Source organism: Dendrobium catenatum, unplaced genomic scaffold, assembly GCF_001605985.2.
Source record: "Dendrobium catenatum unplaced genomic scaffold, ASM160598v2 fragScaff_scaffold_1579, whole genome shotgun sequence".
NCBI classification, from domain to species: domain Eukaryota; kingdom Viridiplantae; phylum Streptophyta; class Magnoliopsida; order Asparagales; family Orchidaceae; genus Dendrobium; species Dendrobium catenatum.
In genome coordinates this window covers 493,750-505,642 of record NW_021320041.1, presented here as the reverse complement: position 1 = coordinate 505,642, position 11,893 = coordinate 493,750, and the positions used below count along the sequence as shown (strand labels likewise).

At 30.3% G+C, this 11,893-nt stretch overlaps 2 protein-coding genes across 2 annotated transcripts; both read right to left on the bottom strand.

The window, feature by feature from the left end:
- Positions 1-1,240: 1,240 nt before the first annotated feature.
- On the bottom strand, positions 1,241-2,208 carry LOC110109350 (NDR1/HIN1-like protein 3). Its single transcript, XM_020840382.2, has one exon. The coding sequence runs from the start codon at positions 2,056-2,058 to the stop codon at positions 1,369-1,371; it is 690 nt and encodes a 229-aa protein (XP_020696041.1). The 5' UTR covers positions 2,059-2,208; the 3' UTR covers positions 1,241-1,368.
- Positions 2,209-5,854: 3,646 nt separating this feature from the next.
- On the bottom strand, positions 5,855-11,421 carry LOC110109346. The gene is made up of 4 exons (XM_020840370.1): positions 10,681-11,421; positions 10,470-10,568; positions 10,278-10,382; positions 5,855-5,860 (listed from the first exon to the last, which is right to left on the bottom strand). The coding sequence occupies exons 1-4, from the start codon at positions 11,419-11,421 to the stop codon at positions 5,855-5,857; spliced, it is 951 nt and encodes a 316-aa protein (XP_020696029.1).
- Between the last annotated feature and the right edge of the window lie 472 nt (positions 11,422-11,893).

The following is an 11,893-nucleotide window of genomic DNA, read 5'->3' as shown; positions in this document are numbered from 1 at the left end:
GATTTAGTTCGTGCATTGTGAAAAAAAACTTAATTAATGCATATTCTATTGATTAATCATAGGGTTACGATCAAGTTTGTATAGTATGAATAGAACAAAATTCAAATTCAAATTATATCCTAATTTAATTAATGGTGAGGTTTCTGATTAGAACTGATTGTCCAATACGATGTGGTATTTGTGTTGAATGATTAATTATGTTTGAAAATAATTTTTTTACTTAGATAAAATATTTTAATTAATTTTTGTTTCTATTGATCGTTTAGTACGATCAACACTATACCTTATAATTTTTAGAGAAATTAAAATATTTCATTTACACTCCCCCGTGTGTGTGTGTGCATGGTTGCTAAGCTAACGTATATCTTGTACAAATAACGACTCAAGAAAAATAAAGATTACAAAGTCTTAAAAAAAAAGATCACACATATGCTGCCCAATCTTGAGTTCTGATCTTTTAGCGGTGCTTGGTGTATGTTGAGCCTGAAACATTTGTACATATAGAAAATTATTGGAGAAACTAAATACAATTCAATAATATTTGCTATCATCGAAACATAAACTTGAACTTGCAAATTGCAACAATATTTATCTTAAAATATTCTAAAAATTTTAAAGCCTATTCTAATCAATTTTGTGAGAAGATTCTAAAAGAAAATCATTCCTTATCTACCTTACTATTCTTGTATATTTACCTCTATAGTATTTAAATGGATATTTATACATGATATATTTTAATATCTATCACTTCAAAATATTAATATGAAAAAAAATCTTTTATTTTTTAAAAATAAATATTAATGATATGTTTGATGTGATTTTAATATTTGAATATTATATAAATAAATATTAGAATTTGAGATTATATATATATATATGAAATTAAAATTATTTTTAGTTAATATTAAAAATAACAATTTTATATTACATTTACCACAAAAAAATTAATAATTTAAAAATTAATCTTTACAACATTTTTTATTAAAATATCCTAAGCAAATTTATTTCATAAAATAATATTCTATCTTCATTAAAGCACTTCTAATATAATGTCATCCTTTTATATGAATGAGCTCATCAATCATGTTAAAAAAAATCTTCCTCATCTTTGATATTTATTTTAAAATAAAATAAATTTTTTAAATTTATCATGATCACAAAATATTCCAAATCATTTTATTCCCATAAATCAATAAAAAAATAATAAAACCAAAACAAATCAATCAAAAGAGTCAAATTACAACCAAAATTAAATCAACATTGATTAAACTCATAATGATACAACAACAAGCTCCAACAACCCCTACAAGATATTCAAAAAAAAAAAAAAAAAAAAAAAAAAAAAAAAACCTTTGAACCGGAAGAAATTCAAGAGAAATTATTCACATCGCACTCTGTTCTGACAAATCCGGCAGCCAAAGAAGTAGAATTTCCCGGCGCCGGAATCCTCAGTTCACAGTCGACATCCGGCTTGAATTTCACACTTTCTATAACAATCATCTTCAACCTCACCGTCACATACATCTTAACCCTAACATAAAAGAAGCCTTCCGCCTTCTCCCTATTATAAGTACCGGCGGCCTCCGTCGCCGTCCGGCCGTCGAATCTCGCCATCACCGGCATCGAGTCCTTCCTCCCTTGACGCAGCGGCGGGTATCCGATGGATCCGATCCGGTACCCGGCGTACAAAGCCTGGGCCTCGATGCGCTCGTAATAGACGCTGTACTTACGATTAGGGTTTCGGAAGGTGAAATTGACAGCAAGGTTGTAAGCTAGAAGGGATTCGTTGGCCACGAGGGAGATATTGAAGGTGGATAGCTCGGCCGATTCGGCGTAGATCTTGATGCTTTGGGGCTGGTAGATGAGCCAGAGCGCGAGGACGATGATGCCGATGGTGATGAGGAAGATGGTGGTGATCTTGGTGATGGTGCAGAGCAAGGAGTAGGCGTCGAAATTGCATTTGGGGGGTTTGGGGCAATTGCGGGATGGAGTTTGAGAGGGAGGGATTGGGGGTCCGTAATAGGGCACTTTGAGGTGAATTTCTTGGGATTCGGCCATTAGAGGAGCAAGAGAAGGAGACGGGGGTATGAAGGATTTGGGGAATATGGGTTGATTATAGAAGAAGAGGAGAATGAGGGGGAGTTGATTTGAGTATTCTTACTAGTAAGAGGGTGAGGGAGAAAGAAGGAGACCGGTCAAAAGGGGCTCCATGGGATGGAGTGTGTGACTTGTGTTTTTGTACTTTGATTTTTTTGTTTTTTTGGGTAAAAAAGAAATAATAATTTTGGTGAAAAAAATATTTTTGATAGCCGCGTCACATCTTTGGGGTTTCTATGGGATTTTTATTTTATTTTTTTAAAAATAAATTTTAATATAATTAAGAAATGAAAAATTAGTGATAAAGGATTGGTTTGGGATAATTTTTTTATTGATTTCTAAATTAACTTCTTAATACAAATTTTTAAAAATAAAATTTTTGAAACTAAAAAACTATTTTAAAAGCAACAAAAAAATCGTCCTAAACAAAGGCTAAAAGCTGTCTTAAACAGAACCTTAGACTTCATTTGGAACGACTTTCTTACTACTTTTTAAAGTAGCTTTCTAATAAATTTTTATACTAGAAACCTGTTTTAAGAAGCAGGAAGAAAGCCGTTCCAAATGAAGTCTTAGGCTTCGTTTGAGACGGCTTTTTTATTGCTTTTTAAAACGGAGTTTTAGTACAAATTTTTTTTATTTTTATACTAAAACTCCATTTTAGAAAGCAGTAAAAAAGCCGTCCCAAACGAAGCCTTAGTCTTCGTTTGGGACGGCTTTTTTACTGCTTTCTAAAACGGAGTTTTAGTACAATTTTTTTTTTTTGTACTAAAACTCCGTTTTAAAAAGCAATAAAAAAGCCGTCCCAAATGAAGCCTTAGTCTTAGGCTTCATTAATTGAGATGGATTTTTAAACTAAAATGCTGCTTCAAGAAGCAGTAAGAAAGTCATCACAAATGAAGCATTAATCTTTTATCTTTTAATTTGAAGCTTTCTCTAATATTCGTCACAAAAGCTGCTTCAATTCATGTTGTAAATCAGGTCGCAATGTCACATTAAGGCTTCGTTTGAGATGACTTTCTTCTGCTTCTGAAAGCAGCTTTTTAGTACAAAATAGGAAAACCGTACTAAACAAAACCTAAATTAGTTACAAACATGCCCTTTAGCATTTCAAAAGAGGAAAATAATTTAATATGTGCTGCATTATCAAGAAATGCTCATAAAGAACTTATAGAATTGTATCAAATATTTTTATATCTTAATTTTTTTTTAATGTTTTTTCAATATATAATTTTTAAATAGCTTCAAAACTTGATATTTTGTTTTTAAAATGACATAAATTTTTTATTATATATAATCTGAATAAAATAAAATAATCAAATATATAATTCGAAATTTTGAATATTATGTGTTATACTTTAAAAAGATTAAAGATAAAAAATATGTTAGAACATTTCAACAAAATTTCCTAATAATTTAATAAGGAAAGTAAGTTCATTGCTAATCAAACTTCAAACTTTTAATACGTCGGATATAAAAATCAGTCTTTTCTCACCTGAAAACTATGAGCTTAGTCAACAAAATCGTATCTTATTAAATTTTCTTTACTTAGGGAAACGGATTCTTTCCCTTCATCAAATATTCAAAATATGGTAACAATTATTAAATATTTTTGTATTGAAAGCTTTGCTTTTAATTTTTACAATTTTTCTTGAGATTTTCTCTTAAATGGAGCTTAGATTTTCAATCAATAGACTAAGGTCAGTTTAAAGCTTAGATTTTACAGTTTTTAAAGCATTTTTTTAATCTTAAAAAATAGTTTTTTATACTAAAAAGATGGTTTAGAAGGCAATTCCAAACAATGCCTAAGATAACTTTCTAAATATTTTACTTTTCAGACTGCAACCATAATTTCATTAGACTATTAATTTATCGTTATTTTTATAATTTTTTTGAGGTAAAAAACTACTTTTTACAGCTAGACTTCACAGCTAACTTTATAAAACACTGTTATCTTAAACAGGCTTTAAGATAAGCTACAAGCTTTGAACATTAACATGCTTAATGGTTTGTAGCTAAATGTGCTTGTTGATACAAAAACTTTTTTTTTTTTTTTTTGTATTAAGAGCTTTTAGAAGGTGCAAAAGTGTAATTTTTTTTTAATTCATTATGGTCACTAAATGCTAAGGCTTCGGGAATGATTTGGCCAATTAAGGCAAACTCAAACAAACATCACATATGCGAGACTTAAACCCAAAATCTTTTAGTTGATAGTCAAAGCTCCCAGTCAAAAGATCAAGATGAGCTACATTATATCATATTTAGACACTTACCAAATCACAAACTTAAAAAATATTAATACTACAATGTTTCTACATCCACCATAATTCCACTCAAAAAACTCTAAGCAAAGTTTTGAGATCTCTCGTATAAGGTTTCGTTTGGGACGCATTTCTTATTATTTCTTAAAGCAGTTTTCTAGTATAAAAATCAAAATTTTTAAACTAGAAAGCTACTTTAAGTAATAAGAAAGCAATCCCAAATGAAACCTAAATCATCTTGTAAATAGTGTCACGTAGAATAATGCCTAGGTTCTAAATCATATCAAAAGATTTCTAAACATCAATCTTACATTTAGTTTAAAGGCTAAACTCTAAGAAATCGTTGAAGGAAGTCATTACAAACAAAAGATAAATCAAAAGAATGTTACAAGAGGCAAACTAATTCAAATAATCTTTACTTTATATCTCAAGAACACAAGCTACTAATACAAATAGTTAGATCTCTTAGAAGTAAGATGAACTTAATACAAATATATAACTACACATCACTCACATCATGCAATCTCCTTATATTTTGAACATCAATTTGAAATATAGTTAAATATAGATAAACTCAAAAACTTTATTGAAAGAAGTCATCACAAACAAAAGGTAAATCAAAAGAACAATTACTAGCAAAAATTAGATTTTTTTTATAGCACTTGATAATAGCATTTTTAGAACAGCGATTATAGAGTGCTTTCAACGACAGTGTAAACTACCACTATAATCTGTGCAAATAATGTTTAGAATAGCTCTAATTTCTCATTTTCTCAACTCTAGTGCCCCATTACAATCCTGTTCTCTTCTCTTTCTCCTCTCCTTTAATAGAGCATCGTGTAACAATGACTAACCACCTCCATCTCAATGCCACTGCCACCGCTCAACTGCTTGAGCACCACACAAAAAAAAAAAAAAAATGGTATCCTTTTTTTTGTAAAATTTTTTATTTATTATTTTTGATTATTTTTGGTGTTTTATATTTCATGCTTTATGTTAGTTCTTGTTGACAAGAAAATCAAAAGGGTGTCCCTAATATTTGCCTTTGGTGCTAATTTCACACTTGTTAAAAGGATAAATCTTGGTTATGAGACTTTGAAATTTAGGAGGAATTTAACATTGTTAGGCATGATATTCCAAGCTTAGCGTCAAACATTCCAAGCTTCTAGATATGTATGTGCGGTAAACCTATATTACTTTGTATTGGTTATAGTTGCTCAAGCAAATGAGCTCATTGATGTAGTGTCACAACCCGATCCGATATGTCCCGATATCACACAGTTCATACCGTGTCTAATTATGAAAAAATTGACCCCAAGATCTAGTTGGAGAAATACTGAAATAAAACTTTCAATTTATATACTACATAGTTGAATATAACATAAAGCGGAAGATTATTGAATCTTAACATAAATGTTTTATATATTATTAAAAAAATATACAATTTGAAATATATTTATAACAATGCTTGGCAATATAGAGCATAACAAAAATAAAAGTCAAGCCTGCAAAAATCAAAACTAACTAAAACATAGTTACAACACAGATCAGGGCGTGCTATCCAAACTGCTCAACTCGCTCCTTACCCTTCCTTATGTCTAAAAACAAAAGCAAAAGCAAGAATGAGGTAACATGGCTCAATAGGCTATTATAGCTTAAAACAAAAATTAATAAACAAAACCAAAAGAACAGAGAACACTTTGTTGAATCATATAATGAAATTAAATACAATTAAATAAATACTAAAATAAACTTAATTACAAACAAACACTTCATAACAGAATCCCACCTTAGTAGCCCAATGGCTCCGGTATAACAATACTTAGGTAACAGAATCACACTAGCATAACAAAATTCTACCTTGGTTGTCCATTGGAGTCGGCATAATATAATCCTACCTCGGTTGCCAACTGGCGTTAGTATAACATATTCCCACCTCAGTCATCCACTAGCGCCAGCATAATAGAATCTCACCTCGATCGATTATCCACTAGTGCTGACATCACATCCAATGCGGAAACCAGCTTTAATTTTCAGGGGAGGCAACCTTATAAGTAAAAGTGTAGAGATTTTTTTTCATATGTATATCATTTTAGTGATTAATGGTTATTTGTACATGAATATATAATATATTTTAAAAATATCATCAACATGTTGTATAATGACAATTATTCTTAAACAAAAATTAGGTAATACCTCTACACAATATGTTGGGGCTCTAATGGGGTAGCGCCCTCTGATGGGGTTCGACCTGCCCGGTCAGGTCGCGGGGTCAAGGGGCAATTTTGGTTGTAAGGATATTTTTGAATTCTCTTTGCTATTTCTCTTTGTATTTTGTTCATCATTCCCTAACAATAACACCTCTACACAATGTGTTTAATTGTGTTGGGGAAAATTGCCTAAAGATCGTAGTAATTTAAAACTTTTAGGGGGACAATTGCCTAAAAATCTTTGTAAAAACCCTTCTACATAATGTGTATAATTCTGTTAGGGGGAAATCGCCTAAAGATCATAGTATTTTAATTTTTTTAGGGGGGGGCAATTGCTTGATGATTCCTATAATAAAGAGTTAAAAAAAGCTGGAGGAGGACAAATTACCTAAAAATTTATGTAATAAACAAAATTTTCATTTTTTTTAGGGGGGGTCAATTGCCCCCCTAGGCATTGAAGGGTTCCGACCTTGATCACATAACAACACTTCATAACATATTTTTCAAAATATATCATTAATTAAATAATAATTGGACTGAATTAAAAAAATACCAAAATATCCCAATGGTAAACAATAGAAATACTAATAAGTAAAAATTCATAATTTCCAAACATAACAATTTTTCACAAATTATGTAAAATATCATTCTGAAGCTTTAATTAAACAGAAGCACTATTTTTAGACGTTAAAATAATTTTTTAAGCACGTAAAAATCTCTACTTTTTCAAAACCACTTGGCAAAAATTTTTCAAAATATATTCAAAATATTCGTAAACGCAATCTCTATAACATAGAAAAAGTTTTACAAAAATAAACTTATCATCATTCTTCGGTAATGAAAATATAAATTTGATCGGAAAAATGTCAAAAATATAAATTATTAAAATTTGAAATAGGCAAAACATAACCTATCTCGAGACGAGCAAATTTTTCAACTAGGTTGACGGATGAAAATCACTCAATGATGGCCAAAAACTAAACTTTTCTTTCTCCTCTCTCTTTTTCTTCACATTTTCATTAATGTTTTCTCTGTTATTGGAAACGAATGGGATTTAAATGGCTTTAATATTTAGTGACTTCAAATGTTTTAATAAAATAATAATAATATTCTAATGAATTTTTAGTATAGAATTTATAAAAATTCTTTTAGAGATTCTAAAAATTATAGAAAAATATCCATAAAATAACTTATTTTATTTAAAAAAATCTAGTGAAGTCAGTTTGTAAATTAGAACCGTTAGGTGCCAATTTATTAATGAATTTCACTAGTGCCTATAAATTATTCAAAAATTAAAAAAATAAAACACAATAATAGAGATGTTATTGAGAATAAAATTTATGATTTGAGCTTATAATGACTTCTGAATAAAAATTTGACTATTGTAGGTAAAAATGCTATTTTCAAAATTTTGAGTTGTAATATATAGTTTCTCTTTTACTTATAAAAATCAAATTGTTTAATTTAGCAATTGCTTTCTTTGTGTTGTACTACAAGAGTTGTGTGGATTATGACATGGAGTTCAATGTTATGATACAACATTTAGACAAACTTTTAATATGCATGTTGCCATAATGTAAACTATTAGTGATTTTCCTACTTGTGGCTTATTACCTGGGTGGAACACAAAAGCAAGATTTATTTTTCCTTGTTGCACTCAAAATACAAAATATTTATGATTGTATAGAGGGAAAAAGTTCTCTTATATGGTCATTATCATTAGCTACTATAGGATAATTTCTTTTGTTAATAGAAACATGTTGACCTCATTTTTATGTGAGGTCAATAATATCAAATCAAATTCAATCCCACATAAAATCAAAATAAAAGAACTCATAAAAATTACAAAATCTAAAATTAAATACTCAAATCCAAATAAAAAATCCCTTGGTCAAAAATAATTTTTAGGGAAATTCAAATCGTTCAAAACCCTATCAAATGACCTTAGATTCATGATCAGTTGATTGCATATTGATTAGGCATATTCTTAGGGTCAATCATATCAAATTGGAAGCCTTTCAAGCCTCCTAACCCTCAAAACTAAATTAATTTTTAAAGAATATAAAACCTTCAAATATTTAAAATCTATGCCACTAAACCTTGTACATTATGGAAAATCACCCTGTAAACTAAACTAAACTTGATGTTACGAATTTTCAGAAAAATATTTATAAAAATGTTGACCTCATTTCTGTATGAGGTCACCGGAACCTACTAAGGTTTTCTTTTATTGACCTAATGATCGGTAGTGCCCAGTTGGAAGTCATATAGGTCCTAATCAAAACTCAATCCAACTCTTAATCAAATCCTAATCCATCTTCTAATTCATGCTTTAATCCAATTTTCACACTCCTAAGCTCTAGTCCAGCTTTTAACCAACTTTCAATCAACCTTCAAATCATATCCAATTAATTTCAATTTTTTATTTGACTGTCATTGATGTGGATAATTCAAATTCAACCATTCAAGTGCAAAATTATATCCTAACCCAAGATTTCAAATCAAATCCTAGAGTTAAGGACTAAGGTCCCGAAACCCTTTATGGATGGTTTTTATACCGCCTTGAAACCTAGTCAAATGACATATGATTTAAGGTATATCAGTTGCATCTTTCTTAGATATGTCTCCAAAGTCAACTCACCAAATTTGAGCTCATTTTGATATCTCTACCCTAAAAATTTTAATTGATTTTCAAAGGCTACAAATCCTTTAAAATTTAATATAATTATTCGAAGAAAGACCAATACAACACAAGGCTAAAGCACAAAAAAAGGCTAATGAGACCAAAAATATAGCCGTAGGACTATAATAGTCGTAAGGGCCTATATGGAAAATAAATTGTAGTGTATCCATAACCTTGACAAATCTAACGATTTTCAAATATATTAAAATTAATGAGGGTGAATTCTAAATATTTCAAAATTTAATATACTTATTCTATGTTAGGAAATTTATGATGATAGGGTATTTAATATCTTAGTTTTATAGAAATATCCAACACCATAGTTAAAAGTCTGTAAGAGATTATATATTTGTGGTGTCGATGCCTTTATCTCGTAAAATATTTAATTTAATTATAAGTTTGTTTAAATATGAATTTGGATGATCATGAATTTAATTTTAAAAATCTTACGCTGACCAAATAAATCTTCTAGGGATGTATTAATTTTAATATAACATAAAAAAATGATATTTTATACAATAATCATAATATAATGACAACGTTTTATTTTAAATGAAATTTTGATTTTTTTTTGAAATTAAGGATAAATGTACGAGAGAAAAAGAGTAATTAAAAATAAGAATTGTGTAATTTTTATATTTCTAAATATAAAAACTAAAATGGATTTAGAGGGTTAGGATACTATTTTTTATTTTTAAAATTTAAAATTATATATTAATAAATGCATACATTTTTTAAAGAATTTATTCTGCCCATTATTTATAGATTTATTTATTTTGATATTTAAACAATTAAAATAACAATTATGAAGGTCAAAAGTTTATTTCCACAACCCTAAAGGCGCACACGGAACCGACATTCTGTATTTTTTTTTTTTTGGGTAAATTTGAGGCCACAGCCCATATATTAAAAAAAGAAGTTACATGTAAAAAGAAAAGAATCCAACATAAGAACAACAAGAAAAGTTCTTATGAGGAAGAGAAGACAAAAAAACCCCAACTATACCACCCAATCATAACAAAAAATTACATTATGAACCAAAATGGTAGTAAAGAAGAGATTAAACAAGCAGCTTTCAGCAAGAAGATCCGACGAGCAGCAGGAAGAAAATGATGAACAGCCTTCAGTCCAGATCTGCAAAAGCAAAACCAAAACGAGCTCCCAAAAGAGGCTATCTGGACTCAGAGAATAATATATATGATTGTTATGAGTCCTGGTTGCCCAAAGGCCATCCAAGGAACTCAGCGGGAGCTTCATCATTGTCCAGCCAGACCGACTGCAACCAATCAACGGGCCAATAGTACATAGAGAAATACAGCACTGAACCACCATAACAACAGCAAAAAGCCCACAGTACCAGCAATTTCCAACCTCAGTCCAGAATCTCTTTGAATTTATCTTTGAGTCTATCATAATGCTTCCAATTAATAACCTTAGCTCTAATAGCATGAATGATCACACGCAACAGCTCAATGTTATTCCTTCTTAAAGAAGAGAATTTCCTGCCATTTCTCTCCCTCCAAATCCAGTAAACCAAGATAGAGATAACCAAGAAGCAAAACTGAACATCAATTTTGTTAAAATCTCTAATACTACTCAAGAAATCATAGACCTGAAGCAAATTCGGTCTGAGGTAGAAACTTTTCATAACAGGAAACAGAGCAGTAATAATATTAAAACTAAAGTCACATTCAAAGAACAAGTGCGAGTGACTTTCACGATTAGAAGCACAAAATGAGCAAGCAGCAGAAACAGAAATTCCTCTAAAGATAAGCTGATCAGCAGTTTTAAGTTTGCTTTGCAAAGCCATCCAGACATAGCACGCGTACCTCAAAGCATAGCCCTTAGTCCAAACAAATTTTGCCCAGTTAACATCATCCATAAAAGAGAAGTATGATTTAGAGAAAATAAACCTTGAAGGAGAAACAACACCATCCCAGTTAATGGTGTTAGGCATAGAGCTAAAATTAACCAGCAAAATTTGAGAAGCAATATCAGCAGGCAACCCAGCAGGCAAAATCCAATTATCCAGTGCAAAGACATCAGAGAGTTTCAAGCTAGAGAAGGACAAAGGGCAAGATAGCTCAGCCAATGATTTTTTGCTGCACCAAGGATCCCAAAAAAATGAGAGATTACTATTGTTCTTCACAGCCAAGGTAACAGAATCTTTCATACCAACAGCTTTGAGGCAGCATAATTTCCAAAATTTAGAGGCACTAGGTGGGCAAGGTTTCCAAGGGGAACCAAATTTCTCCCTAAACCAATGACCCAGAATATTATCAGAGTTAAACATCTTAAACAGGAAAGAGCAAGCCAAATTATGATAAAGAGCATCAAAACTGGGTAAACCTAGTCCACCTTTACACTTAGGAGAAGCAACAGTAGTCCAAGATATGAGGTGCAGTTTTTTCTCTTTGATGTTACCAAAAAACAAGAATTTGGCACACAATTTAGAAATCATTTTACAACAAGCTTTTGGCAAAATGCTTCCACGAATCCAGTAAGCAATGGTATTGCAAATAGTAAATTTTAAAAACTGCACTCTCCCAGCAAAAGATAAGAATTTGACCTTCCTTACAGTGATACGAGCAATTCTCCCTACTGGCTCAACTAACAAAAATTGCTCCACAACATTTAAATCTTAA

Coding starts and splice junctions, on each gene's coding strand:
- LOC110109346 (XM_020840370.1), bottom strand. CDS start 11,421: ATGAAAGATTCTGTTACCTTGGCTGTGAAGAACAATAGTAATCTCTCA. Junction 10,569..10,680: donor TTCATGCTATTAGAGCTAAG/GTTATTAATTGG, acceptor ATGGTGGTTCAG/TGCTGTATTTCTCTATGTAC. Junction 10,383..10,469: donor GTTCCTTGGATGGCCTTTGG/GCAACCAGGACT, acceptor TTGCTTTTGCAG/ATCTGGACTGAAGGCTGTTC.
- LOC110109350 (XM_020840382.2), bottom strand. CDS start 2,058: ATGGCCGAATCCCAAGAAATTCACCTCAAAGTGCCCTATTACGGACCC.